General features: G+C 44.7%; 1 protein-coding gene across 5 annotated transcripts in view; it reads left to right on the top strand.

Moving 5' to 3' along the window:
• LOC115139084 (VPS10 domain-containing receptor SorCS2-like) overlaps positions 1-14,681 on the top strand; it is a 347,718-nt gene that overhangs the window by 270,138 nt on the left and 62,899 nt on the right. For all 5 annotated transcript variants that reach the window (XM_065025557.1, XM_065025555.1, XM_065025556.1 and 2 more), the window contains exons 4-8: positions 1,211-1,375; positions 3,551-3,624; positions 5,452-5,516; positions 10,202-10,320; positions 13,754-13,843. In XM_065025557.1, coding sequence (XP_064881629.1) covers positions 1,211-1,375; positions 3,551-3,624; positions 5,452-5,516; positions 10,202-10,320; positions 13,754-13,843 — 513 coding nt within the window. The remainder of the gene's footprint in view (positions 1-1,210; positions 1,376-3,550; positions 3,625-5,451; positions 5,517-10,201; positions 10,321-13,753; positions 13,844-14,681) is intronic.

Raw genomic sequence — 14,681 nt, 5'->3', positions numbered from 1 at the left:
CTTCCATCTCTGTGAACGAAAGAGAAGTGTCCCTTCTCTCCGGGGGCAGTGTGGCAGCTGTCTGCAGGCAGAACAAACAGCCAGGCTAGGAGTTGTTAATTGACCGTGGCGATCCATAGAAGGCTGTTTAGACCCGGCTCGCTCAAACCTTACACGCGTGCATGCGCACCCACACACAGCATACAAACACACAGCCCAGGTTGGGGAGCCAGTGCGATGCAGAGCGGAGCGCCCTAAGGAATGTCATCATAATTTTGGGGGTTATTTTACCCCCTTTTTCTCACGAACTTTGATGATATCCAATAGCAATCTTGTCTCCTCGCTGCAACTCCCCAACGGGCTCAGGAAAGGAGAAAGTTGAGTCGTGCTTCACCCGAAACATGAGCCGCCAAACCGTGCTTCTTAACACCTGCCCGCTTAACCCAGAAGCCAGCTGCACCAATGTGTTGGAGGAAACACAGCTCAACCGACAACCGAAGTCAGCCTACAGGCGCCCGGCCCACCACAGGAGTGCGATGAGCCAAGTAAAGCCCACCCGGCCAAACCTTCCCCTAACCCGGGCGACGCTGGGTCAATTGTGACACAGCCTGGGATCAAACCCGGGTCTGTAGTGATGCCTCAAGCCTTAGACTGCTGCACCACTCGGGAGGCACTAAGTAATGCTTAATTGCAGGCATGGAGGGGCCTAGCAATAGTGAGAGGAAGAGAGAGGAAGTAGGCTAGCTTGTGCAATTAATTGGCCCAAATTCAGTGTGTATGCAAAATGTAGATGAACATTTTTCCCCATCTTGCTCCGACTGTTCCCTTATGTCTGATTATTGCAGATGACAGAATATTGAGCGATCTGATTGGATAATACGTTTTGTGTTGCTCAGCCCTTTAGGTGGTTTACCTCTGTGTGTCCAACACTTAATGATGATTGGTGAGATGGTAAGCTCGGAGTTCCCCCGTTTAACGTGTCCCTGTTATGAGCTATGAAAGGGAATATTAGATCATCAATATGGTGTCACCACGGAGTAAGCCTTGAGTGTGGCCCTGGTTGGAAATATGGCGTTGCGTGGGTGCATGCTTCTCTCCACCCCTACCACACGTACCACATTTCAACCCCAGAAACCCAAATCAAACATTACCACATTAACATTACCCTATACAGTACGGACTTTATCCTTATCTCCCTTCTAACCTCTGACCTCTGACCTCTCTCTGTCAGGTGATCCTAGTGAGCTCGTCCATTAACGAGCGTGACCAGATGCTGTTCATTAGTACAGACGAGGGCTCCTCGTTCCAGCGACAGCCCCTGTCCTTCACCGCGGAGACCCTCCTCTTCCACCCCAAGGAGGAGGACAAGGTGCTGGCTTACTGCAAGGAGGGAAAGGTGGGTCAATGTCATAATTAGAGATAATTGTGCTTTTGTGGGGATATCTATTTCATGTTCATAGCATTTCTATCAGTTCACAATTAACAGAACTATATGTTGTAAATATGCTAAAATAGCAAAAATCGCTTTGAGCAGCGAACTTGTTTTGGACAGATATACTTTACAGTGCTACTTAATGCACAGCTAGGATAGCCTTGCCCTAGCAAACGTAGTGTGTTGTGTTGTGTGGCGTAGGTAGCCTAGCGGAAAGAGCATTGGGCCAGTAACTGAAAGGATGCTCTGCCAATGTCCCCTTGAACAAGGCACTTAACCCTAATTGCTCCAGGATCGCTGTTGTTAATGGCTTGCCGTGACCTTAGTCTCCAAGGGTGTCTCAGGGGGGAGTTGGGATATGCAAAAAAAAAAACATTTCCAGTTCACCCATGCTGTATAACAATGTGTGAAATATGACAAAAAATGGACTTCGTGCTGTTTTATTCAGCGTGGTTGTAATGACACTACAGTGTGTTGAATTGACCAACTATACGTACAGTGAAAAAAAAAAGCCCTTAGTCACAGATCTCTGTAGGATCAGCTTACCATCCCCAGATCCCAACCGTTTTGAAATCCATAACCATTGGGGTAGTAAAACACAAAAACTGACCCTAGGTCAGTGTCGAGGGACAGTTCTGCGTCACATTTGGCATCGTCTCCGATCTCTCCTCAGATAACTCACAGTCACAGTAGCAACAGAAAATGGAGGGACCTCCACTTGAATTATTTAGAGTTAATTAAACAAGAAATTAAATGAGGTTTTAATCTGTTCCATATGGCCAGGCTACAGATGGAGAGTAAAAAAAGTCATTTAACAGTACAGAAAAATCATTTAGCGGAAGAAAGAGATGGGAGGCCTACGGTGGCCCCCCTCTCCTCCAAACGCCTGTTAGAATTCATATATTTGTATGGGAGAGATGATTGGTGAGATAATGCCCCTTGCGATTGGTTATCCTTTGGAGATGTTGCTGTGGTCAGGTTTGATTTATCTTGGTTCAGCCAATCCGGTTTTATTACGTTTGATCCTATCGATTAAATTGGGCTTTCTGGATTTCAGCGAGAGATTCAGTGTTTGCAAAGGTTTGTTGTCTTCTGCTAAAGTGTGTTTGCACTTGCAATACCCTATGTGCGTGTCAGCGGAGGCTGCTGAGGGGAGAACGGCTCATAATATTGGCTGGAACGGAGGCAATGGAATGGTATCAAACCATGTGTCTGATGTATTTGATGCCATTACATCTTTTCCACTCCAGCCATTTGTTTGTGTGTGTGTGTGTGTGTGTGTGTGTGTGTGTGTGTGTGTGTGTGTGGCAGTAAGGGAATGTGTGCAGGCTTGCTGGTGAAAACATTTTTGTGCTGTTTATGTCTGCTGGGATACCTGGTGAGAAAATCAATACATATTCATTATTAAGCCGATCAATGGTACACATGCACACACAACCAAACTCACATACTGACTGACACACACACACACACGGAATAACCAACTAAGATTAATAGAGGTTAGCCTGAGGTAGGTGAACCGTGGAATTCTCTTGCTTGACTTACTGGACGGATGTTCTTCAACACAATTTACTACACACTGAGGGATGTTCTTCAGCACAATTTACTACACACTGAGGGATGTTCTTCAGCACAATTTACTACACACTGAGGGATGTTCTTCAGCACAATTTACTACACACTGAGGGATGTTCTTCAGCACAATTTACTACACACTGAGGGATGTTCTTCAGCACAATTTACTACACACTGAGGGATGTTCTTCAGCACAATTTACTACACACTGAGGGATGTTCTTCAGCACAATTTAGGGATGTTCTTCACACACTGAGGGATGTTCTTCAGCACAATTTACTACACACTGAAGGATGTTCTTCAGCACAATTTACTACACACTGAGGGATGTTCTTCAGCACAATCTACTACACACTGAGGGATGTTCTGACACCATAAAATCACCAATACTGAGATGAAAAGCCATGACAATCATCCATTTCACCTCTTTATCCATACAACTCCTGTTTGGTCGGGCATTTACTATTTTTTATCATATACATTTATGACATTAGCTACAACTTTGATGTAAAGAACCTTGGTGTAAATTCCTTGTTTGATAGTTTGATTGTTTTCTATTCAAAGCTCTATGTGTCCACGGATTTGGGCCGGAAGTGGACTCTAATGCAGGAACGAGTGACCAAGGACAGGATATATTGGTCAGTGATTTTCTATTCCTGTTACAGTATGTCTCCCACTTGCTTTACAGTACTGTAACTCTGGCCTTTACATTGTCACACCCTCACTCACAAAATGTAGCTGTGATCAACTCACGGGTTAGAAAGTTTTTCAATTTGAGGTTTATCTCCTCACTCCTTCTGCATCTCTCTCTCTCTCTCTCTCTCTCTCTCTATCCCTCCCTCTCTCCCTCGCTCCTGTTCTGAGTGTACCCAGAAGGTCATAGAGACAGTTCCTGCCTGTTTGCTGCTCTCGCCTCTCAGAAATGATCTCTGATCCCCTTGGATCCAGATCAGTGGTTGTAAAGCCAGTAGTGTTGAGACCTGGACAGGCCTGAGTTATCAGCTGGCTCCAGATCAGTGGTTGTAAAGCCATTCACCAAATCATCCCCAGCACATCTTACTGTATGAGGATAGATAGATTAGTTCCAAAGTCTGTTTTGAGTCAAGCAGATGTTGTAGCTAATATCTGATCTAGGATCAGATTACCCAACACAAGCCCCACTATCAGTTGAGATGTAAAACTGATCCCAGATCTGGGTATAGAGGCAATTCCCTTACACTTTACAATGCATTGCATTTCACATATGGATACCATTACAAAGGCATTAGAAAAACCTTTTTTATGATGTATGTATTGGCACTAGCTGTAGGAAATGAGAGATCAAAAGATTACGTACCGTATACGTAATCCAAGCACCACATTTGTATCCCTAACCACTGACTACCAATAAAATATCACCACATATACTTTGCTTTGGCCAGTGACTCCCCAAACAGTCTAATAGCGAGTATGTAATGAGATGTAAAATACTAACAGAGACACAGAAGTGATATGCCTAGGGAGTTTTTCCTAGTCAAGTCATATGGTCAAGCAAATCATTTCTCTCTCGCTAGAACACATTAGGACCCAGAGTTTTTTTTTCTGACCACATGACCTGACCAAGAAAAACTCTTGGCCCTGAAAAATCCTCTCAAAGCATCCGTGCTTTCCGAATTGCCAGAATTAGCTAATAGTTGGGTCTGGAATAGCTTTATCCTCACTGCGTGGCCTACTGCTCCTAAAAGAGCGGAAGAGAAGAGTGGTCTGGGGTCCTTATAAATCAGGAACACTTTAAAGAGCTAGTCAGCTTCTATCTGGCAGGGTGGTCCGTCCGACAAGATGGACGCCAGACACTAGTGCTTTGTACCACTTTCTCGACACGTTCAGAGTTGGGTTTAGAGGTATTTCAACTATTTATCTTGTGTAAAGCATTGCTGGCGAGTGGCTATCCCATGAAATAGAACAGATGTGAATTGGTTATGGGTGGTGAAATGGTGGCTCGTATGCTGCTTGAGGCCAAGAGCAGACAGGAAACACAACTCAGAGAATGACACAGTATGTGAGGAGAATACGGACGTAAGGACACATGTGAAATAGAATTCTACTTTTTTCCAGAAGGAGTTTTGTTCACTCTATTTCTCCCTCCCTCCTTTCCTCTTCCCTACCCCCTTCATTCTCTCCCCATCTTCCCCACCTTGCTAATTGCTCATAAAGCCTCTTTATAGGGAGCACAATGGAGGTTTTTATATCTCACCTATATCTTTATAGAGCTGGGGAGATTTCACAGACTTCCCTGCCGACTTCTAATCAGATTCACTTTACTAGGAGGACAGAGAGAAAGTGACAATAGGAAGAGGGAGGGGGGCAGAGAGAGAGAGAGAGAGAGAGAGAGAGAGAGAGAGAGAAGCAAAGGAGGTTAAGTGCACAACAAGTTTGGTTATGTTTTCCCCAGCTGCCAACTTTAATACTAACCTCCTCTGTCTCAGGTCTGTGGCTGGTGTAGATGTGGACCCTGACTTGGTGCATATGGAGATGCAGGACACAAGTGGAGGTACGATGCACTTCTTTCAGTGTGCACGCATGTCTGGATGGATTCTGTGAGCTACATCTTTGACCTCTTTCTCACCAACCAAATGCGATTCTTCTCGAATCCCCTAAACACACATTGCTACCCTCAACTACCCTTCTCTCATGCCATTCCTCTCCCTTGAAGACAAGTCTGCCTGTGCAACGCTCTCAACTCCTCACTCAACTCCCACAGGCACCAGGATTATCATATCATTATATGATATTATCATTATATTATATTACCATGGATTATCATATCATCAGCCAGCCAGGTTAGCTCTGTACGACCCACTAAGGGGAATAGGTATGTGTAGTGTGGGGGGGGTGGGGATGGGTGTGTGTGTGTGTGTGTGTGTGTGTGTGTGTGTGTGTGTGTGTGTGTGTGTGTGTGTGTGTGTGTGTGTGTGTGTGTGTGTGTGTGTGTGTGTGTGTGTGTGTGTGTGTGTGTGTGTGTGTGTGTACGTTTGTGTGTACGTTTGTGTGTGTACGTGTGTGCCCAGATGTAAACATTTGTGTGTGTCTCCATGCCTATGTTAGAATAAACAGTACCAGTCAAAATTTGTGACATAGGTACATTCTTTATTTTTTACTATTTTCTACATTGTATAATAGTGAAGACATGAAAACTATGAAATAACACATATGGAATCATGTAGTAACCAAAAAAGTGTCAAGTGAATTAAAATGTTTTATATTTGAGATTCTTCAAAGTAGCCAACCTTTGGCTTGATGACAGCTTTGCACACTCATGGCATTCTCTCAACCAGCTTCACCTGGAATGCTTTTTCAACAGTCTTGATGGAGTTCCCACATAAGCTGAGCACTTGTTGGCTGCTTTTCCTTCACTCTGGGTCCAACTCATGACAACTACCTACCGATCCTCGACTTCAGCGATGTCATCTATAATATAGCCTCCAACACTCTACTCAACAAATTGGATGCAGTCTATCACAGTGCCATCAGTTTTGTCACCAAAGCCCCATACACTACCCACCACTGCGACCTGTACGCTCTCGTTGGTTGGCCCTCGCTTCATACTCGTCGCCAAACCCACTGGTTACAGGTTATCTACAAGTCTCTGCTAGGTAAAGCCCCGCCTTATCTCAGCTCACTGGTCACCATAGCAGCACCCACTCGTAGCACGTGCTCCAGCAGGTATATCTCACTGGTCACCCCCAAAGCCAATTCCTCCTTTGGCCGCCTTTCCTTCCAGTTCTCTGCTGCCAATTACTGGAACGAACTACAAAAATTCCTTAAGCTGGAGACTCATATCTCCCTCACTAGCTTTAAGCACCAGCTGTCAGAGCAGCTCACAGATCACTGCACCTGTACATAGCCCATCTGTAAACAGCCCATCTATCTACCTCATACCCATACTCTATTTATTTATTTATTTATTTATCTTGCTCATTTGCACCTCAGTATCTCTACTTGCACATTCATCTTCTGCACATCTACCATTCCAGTGTTTAATTGCTATATTGTAATTACTTTGCCACCATGGCCTATTTATTGCCATAACTCCCTTATCTTACCTCATTTGCACTCACTGTATATAGACTTATTGTTTTGTTTTTTGTACCCTATTATTGATTCTATGTTTGTTTATTCCATGTGTAACTCTGTGTTGTTGTATGTGTCGAATTGCTACGCTTTATCTTGGCCAGGTTGCAGTTGCAAATGAGAACTTGGTTAAGTGTGCCTTGAATTCTAAATAAACCACAGACAGTGTCACCAGCAAAGCACCCCCACACCATCACACCTCCTCCTCCGTGCTTCACGGTGGGAACCACACATGCAGAGATCATCTGTTCACCTACTCTGCATCTCACAAAGACACAGCGGTTGGAACCAAAAATCTCAAATTTGGATTCATCAGACCAAAGTACAGATTTCCACCGGTCTAATGTCCATTCCTCGAGTTTCTTTGCCCAAGCAAGTCTCTTCTAATTATTATTATTTTTTAAATTTGAAGTCTCTTTTTATTGGTGTCCTTAGTAGTGGTTTCTTTGCAGCAATTTGACCATGAAGGCCTGATTCTCCTCTGAACAGTTGATGTTGAGATGTGTCTGTTGAACTCTGTGAAGCATTTATTTGGGCTGCAATCTGTGGTGCAGTTAACTCCAATGAATTTATCCTCTGCAGCAGAGGTAACTCTGGGTCTTCCTTTCCTGTGGAGGTCCTCATGAGAGACAGTTTCATCATAGCACTTGATGGTTTTTGCGACTGCCCTTGAAGAAACTTTCAAAGTTCTTGAAATGTTCCGGATTGACTGACCTTCATGTCATAAAGTAATGATGGACTGTCATTTAAGCAGTTCTTGCCATAATATGGACTTGGTCTTTTACAAAATAGGGCTTCTTCTTTATACCACCACTACCTTGTCACAACACAACTGATTGGCTCATATGCATTAAGAAGGAAAGATATTCCACAAATGAACTTTTAACAAGACACACTTGTTATTTGAAATGCATTCCAGATGACTACCTCGTGAAGCTGGTTGTGAGAATGCCAAGAGTGTGCAAAGCTGTCATCAATGCAAAGGGTGGCAACTAAGAATCTAATATATTAAATATATTTTGATTTGTTTAACACTTTTTTTGGTTACTACATGATTCCATATGTGTTATTTCATAGTTTTGATGTCTTCACTACTTCAACAATGTAGAAAATGTTTAAAAAATAAATAAAGAAAAACCCTTGAATGAATTGGTGTGTTCAAACTTTTGATTGGTACTGTATGTGTGTGTGCGTTAGAATGTGTTCGGGACACTTTCACAACCCGCAATCCCACAGTGTAGACAAGGAGAAGTATAGAATCTGAGACTCGAAGGCACAAAAAGAAGGAGAGCAAGTACAAATGAAGGACAAATGAAGGAGAGGACATGTTAATAATAACTTGTTTACTTAACACAGTTTTCCTGATCAAATTAAGTCACCAAAGTGTCATACTTAAAATAGTGTCATCATCCTCCCCCAGAAAGTGAGAAACAACTCCCAAATCCCATATATGTGTCTATACTTTCTGATTGTGTACCGGACAGAGTGTGAAACCTGTCATCCTGAACAAGCCCGGCCGTGTTTTTTCAGAGAACCAGAGATTCTGTCTGTCTGGGCCAGCTGCCCAGGCAGGAGAGCTCTTTCCTGGGCTAGGCAGGGCCACATGGTTCCCATCTCCCCCACCCTCCCCCGCCTCTCTATCGTATGGCAGCTCATACATCCAGACGGATGGGTTAGAGGGGCCCATGCGACCAGGCATGCCAGGCCAAGCTGTTCCCCCTGCGCCACCCTGTCACCCTGGGTCCTGTCAAGGTTAAACGATGGCAGGTAGCAAGGGGGATGGTGGGTGGCCTGGTCACATAGTGGAGCTGAACCCCAGGGAGAGGCCTAGTTCTAACACAAATCCTGGGATTTGCTCAGGGTCTGTGCCCAGGGATGATGGGTGATGAGGGGGGTAAGATGGGGGGAGGGGGTACAGGTGATGGGCTGATGGATAAAGCAGGCTCGCTGGGAGACTGGCAGGGTCTGTGTGTGTGTCATTGGGGAGATTGATGTGGGGAGCGTTGCGGGTGCTAATGCAAACACACAGACATCCTTTTGTCTCGTCACACACCCAGATGCATACAGCAGCACACTGAGCGAGTGCACGTAGACTCACATAATCATGTTGGGGGGAAAAACTCGAAGTAACCTCCTGTTCTCTCACTATCACGTAATCTTTCACGCCGTCTTTGAAACTATACGCACAATTCATGTCGGAAACCGTGGTGTTCTGAAGAGATGACGGTAAAGGTCCCCAAAAAACGTCTGCTCTTTTCCTGCGTTCTTCCCTTTTAGTCTGTTCTTTGCCGGAAGTTTCTCTTTCTTCCAGCTGCTACGTTGTTTGGTGATACGTGGTTTTCAGTGGTTTTGCGTTATTTCCTCGTTCTTTCCTCCTCAGCCGGGTCAGGCAGCGAGAGTGTAGCAGGTCCGTGCGCCGTATGAATAAGTGGACGTGTCACAAGCTGGAAGTGAATGCTTAACCAATCTAATTGCCTTTTAATGAGTTCTCCCCGTATGCTGTTTTGATTAAACGTCTGAGCATTGCAGTACATTTTCGGGCCAGCCAGACTGGAACAAAAGTTAAGCAATAATAAACAACAGAAGAACGAAAGAGAGACAACTTGAAATAAGTAAAAAGTAGAACATAAGACCCCCCGCTAAGATAACGTTTGATTTTGTGGTGTTTTGGACTGTTTGCATTTTCTTCCAACGCTAGCTTGTCACTTCCATCTGACTTGCGAGGCGGAAAGACTGTTGTTGCTGATGCAGCTGCTGCTGTGTGAAATTCAATACGGTTTAGCGTTGCGACAGAAGCTAACCCAACCCGCTCTGCCTTTCTGTCGGAGGCTACACCTGATCCCCCTGACATTTGGACTGGTAGAGAAGTAAGGCCACTCGTGAAGATGTGCCGTATCTAATACAGCTCAGCACTCAAAGCACTCCCTGTCTACCTGATGACTTTCAATATATCCGCCTCTCCTTTTCTTACAGTCTGTCTGGTCTCTCTCACTGTCCCTCTCTCTCTCGCACACATATGCACACTAAATCTGACCACACTACAACTGTATCCACACTGTTTATCCCTCGGAAAGTTTCACTTTCGTCTCATTTCTCTCTCCCCAGGGTACCTGTACGTGACCTGTCTGATCCAGAACTGCTCAGACAAGATGGTGACGGCTCAGTTCCTGGGGAAGATCGACCACAACTCTCTCTCAGTCCAAGACGACTACGTCTTTGTCAAGGTAAAGAGACATTTACAAAACTCTTTGTTGTTGTGATATGTCTTCATAATTGTTTGGTTATTAATGTGCCACAATTGGTATCCCGTTTCTTAATCTACTCGCTTTGGCATTCAGGTAGGAAGGAAGTGTTGCTTGTTAGGACATTGTACATCATATGATGGAGATCCCGTAGTACGGTAGCTACAGCCACCAGCTTATTCTGTGATGAGAGAGGGAGAGCGCGCAAGAGAGAGAGCGCATTTACAAATAAGTTTTAAAGAAATGTTACTCAATCTGAGTATTGTGTGTGAGAGAAATGGAGAGTGGAAGAGAGAGAGACAGACAGAGGAAGAAAGAGAGAGAGAGAGAGACAGAAGGAGAGGGAGAGATCAAGGGAGGGAAGGAGCATTTAAAAATCTCATTACGTGTGGAGGCCTGTGCAGGGTCAGTTGCAACAAAAGATTGGACTATTATCCCCAGGGATTATCCCTGGAGCATTACTAACTACTAGTACTAGGCTGCTGGGAGGGATGTGGGTTAGGGGGACAGTCATTCCTCAAAGCACGCACACGCACACGCACACACGCACGCACACACACACACACACACAAACACACAGATATGCACACACACACACACTCAAACAGATAGACAGACACACACACACACTGAGACACATACTTAATTAAAGAGACACACTGAAACACACAGAAACACACAGAGAGACACACACTAGTGTGTGTGCCCAAAGAGCTCTATTTTCCTGTCATCCAACAAATGTAAAAGCCTGCAGTTTGCTAAATGCCATTTGCTCTTGGATTGGAACCTGTACTATTGTCACACCCTGACCTTAGAGCTTTTTATGTCTCTATATGTTCTTTTTTCTATGTTTTTGTATTTCTTTGTTTTGGCCAGGTAGGGTTCTCAATCAGGGACAGCTGTCTATCGTTGTCTCTGATTGGGAACCATACTTAGGTAGCTTTTTCCCACATGGTTTTTGTGGGTAGTTATTTTCTGTTTAGTGTTTTGCACCTTACAGGACTGTTTCGGTTATTCCCTTTGTTATTTTTGTTATAGTGTTCCGTTCCAATAAAAAGCATGGACACTTACCACGCTGCGCTTCGGTCCGATTCCTCATCTTCAGACAACGAAAACCTTTACAGCTATGGTCAGATAACATGAAAATAAAGCTCTTTGGCCACGCACACCAGTGTTGGCTTTGCCGTCGAAATAAGGATGCATCAGCAAAAAAGAACCACATACCTACCGGGGCCCTTGTTAAGGTCAATGGCATCAGGAACTTTAAACAGTACCAGGACATTTTAGCCAAAAACCTCTGCTAGGAAGCTGAAACTTGGCCACAAAGTGGATCTTCCAGCAGGATAATTAACCTATAAGCACACATCAAAATCCACAAAGGAAATGGTTAATTAAGCACAAAATCAAAGTTTCGCAATGGCCATCTCAGTCTCTGGACTTAATCCCCCGTTGGATATGTGGTTTGAATAGAAAAGGGCAGTCCGGCGCAGATGAAGGATAATCAAGGATCTGGGAAGATTCTGTATGGAGGAATGGTCGAAGATCCCTCCCAATGTGGTCTCCAATCTCATTAAAAAAAATGTTTTAAAGGCTCAGTGCCGTTATCCTTGCAAGTTGAGGTATTGAAATGTATTGAAATAGGGGGCCAATCATTTTGAGCCTTGTCTTTTTGAGAGAAATAAAGAAGCTTACCTGTTAATTAAACAAAATCTCTTTCTCTGAGCAATTGAGAAAGTGGCGGCAGGGTAGCCTAGTGGTTAGAGTGTTGGACTAGTAACCGGAAGGTTGCGAGTTCAAACCCCTGAACTGACAAGGTACAAATCTGTCGTTCTGCCCCTGAACAGGCAGTTAACCCACTGTTCCTAGGCCGTCATTGAAAATAAGAATGTGTTCTTAACTGACTTGCCTGGTTAAATAAAGGTGAAATTTAAAAAAAAATACAACAGAGCCCAGTATTTGTCTTGTTTATTTTATACAGTCTGTTAATGTTCATCTTCATTACATTTGAGTCATTTAGCAGACGCTCTTATCCAGAGCGACTTACAGGAGCAATTTTGGGTTAAGTGACTTGCTCAAGGGTACCACTACTTTTGGACCTGACTATATACTGTACACAGGCAAATAAGCACACGCAGATACTGTTCGAATGTCCAGAAGCACACACACTGAGACACACACGTGTAGTAACCAGCTCAGAAACGCCCACACATACACGAGTGAAATGACAGATGCTCATGCCAACGGTATGCTTGTGTCCGTGGGGTGGGTGGGTATCAGATACTGAGCTGTATGGAAATGCAGACTCAGACAAACAGTGAGAGAGAGCGCCAGTGTTGGCATTGGCACATACACCTACTAGCTTAAAACATCCACAGAAAAACATTCCAGCTTAACTTCCACGTCGCTGGCCTGAATAAACTGGTCTTCAGCTTAGCTCGGCAGATATTGTTCAAAGTTTGGTCATCTTGCATCTACTTCCCACCAGTGAGATCAGGGCCTCGTATTCACAAAACGCCTCAAAGTAAGAGTGCTGTTCTAGGATCTGGTCACCCCTGTCTGGTTCATTATTATCTGAAAGGAAAAACTGATCCTAAATCACTACTTCCCACTTACCACAAACAGCCAAGCAGACGGTATTGAGCTGACACCACTGATCTCTCACAGTGCTAACAAACGTTCACACTTCCCCCATACTGTAAAATATGATGTCGATGGGCTTTTTTAACCGGGTCAGCACTCATCTTCTCTGATTGGATGATTCCACCTCAGCATGAGACAGCACAACTTCATCATTACCCAGAAGCCTCCTGCTGGGATTTGCATACTCTCTGTCTCTCGTTCTCACTCGTTCTCGCTCGCTCCTTTCTCTCTCTCTGTCTCTCTCCCCCTCTCTCTCCCTCTCTCTCTCTCTGTCTCTCTCTCCCTCCCTCTCTCTCTCTCTCTCTCTCTCTCTCTCTCTCTCACTCTCTCACTCTCTCACTCTCTCTCTCTCTCTCTCTCTCTCTCTCTCTCTCTCTCTCTCTCTCTCTCTCTCTCTCTCACTCTCTCTCTCTCTCTCTGTCTCTCTCCCCTCTCTCTCTCTCTCTGTTTCTCTCTCTCTCTCTCTCTCTCTCTCTCTCTCTCTCTGTCTCTCTCTCTCTCTCTGCTGAGGAACTGTATTTCTGCTGAGCTCATCTCTCTCTTCAGGGAATAACAGATGGTGCACCTCCCGTTCACCTGTGGTGGTTAGGTTACTGGTGTGCACCTTTTCTCTCACCTTGTTTCTATTTCTTTCTCTCCATCTATCGCTCTCTGTTTCGGTCATAAGGATCGGTCATAAGTGGATCGGTCATAAGGATCGTGGTGTGAGAGACATTGAGTTAGTCATTGACATGGTGTGTGTGTGTTTCTCTCTCCCTCTCTGTCTGTTACCTAGGTGACCACAGGAAACCGCACCAAGCACTACGTTTCATACCGACGGAATGAGTTTGTCCAGATGAGGTTCCCTAAATACGCCCTACCAAAGGTACAGTACATGAAATGGAACTGACCCCAACCGTACACAATAGAAATGACATACTGTTCCCTTCATGTCAAGGTACAGTACCTTGAAATGGAATTGACCCCAACCTTGCACAATACAAGTGAAATACTCCCAATATGGTGCAATACACCGTATTGCAGATAGGAACCTTTGCTGTCGGTGACTGTGGCTCAGTAGATGGTGTTAGCGTGGCACTGGCTGAGTGTTATTGAATGGCATTGATTGGAGAGCGGACTCTTCTGCTTTCTACCTCACTAGAGAGAAAAAGCAACAGTCAACGTCATTTACACCCACACACACGCATACAAGATACCACACACACTCTAGGGACAGTGTATGGAAAATAGCACAAACTACACACACGCACGCGCGTGCGCGCATACCCACAACACAACACGCAGACACTGGAATTACTTAGATTCTACCTCCATACCACTTTGAGGGTCTTGTGTTTGATTACTCAGGCCCTTTGCGCTCTTTAAGGAAGGGGAAAGTGATTGAGTTACACACACACACACACCACTCCTTCCTGCTTACCACAGCAGTTTGACCGATTGCTGAAGCAGGGCTTGTCTTAATAAGTACTGTATCATCCTAAGGGGATCAGAGAGAGCACGGGAAGCGGATCACTCTGATTAGGTGTCGGGGAGGCCATGGAGAGGTCTGCTGAGTCAAGTCATGATTTTCTACCGCCCCAGTCTTCCTTTCTCGCTACATATTTCCTCTTAGCAGCTGATTGAGCAGATAGGCCACTCGTTCAAGTATGGAGCTTTTAGGTAAGAGAGGGCAGGATGAAGAGGATAGAGAGACGGGGAGGTGA

Source organism: Oncorhynchus nerka, linkage group LG12 (assembly GCF_034236695.1).
Source record: "Oncorhynchus nerka isolate Pitt River linkage group LG12, Oner_Uvic_2.0, whole genome shotgun sequence".
Taxonomy (NCBI): Eukaryota; Metazoa; Chordata; class Actinopteri; order Salmoniformes; family Salmonidae; genus Oncorhynchus; species Oncorhynchus nerka.
Note: the sequence above shows the minus strand (reverse complement) of the source record. Positions and strands in the feature narration are given on the sequence as shown.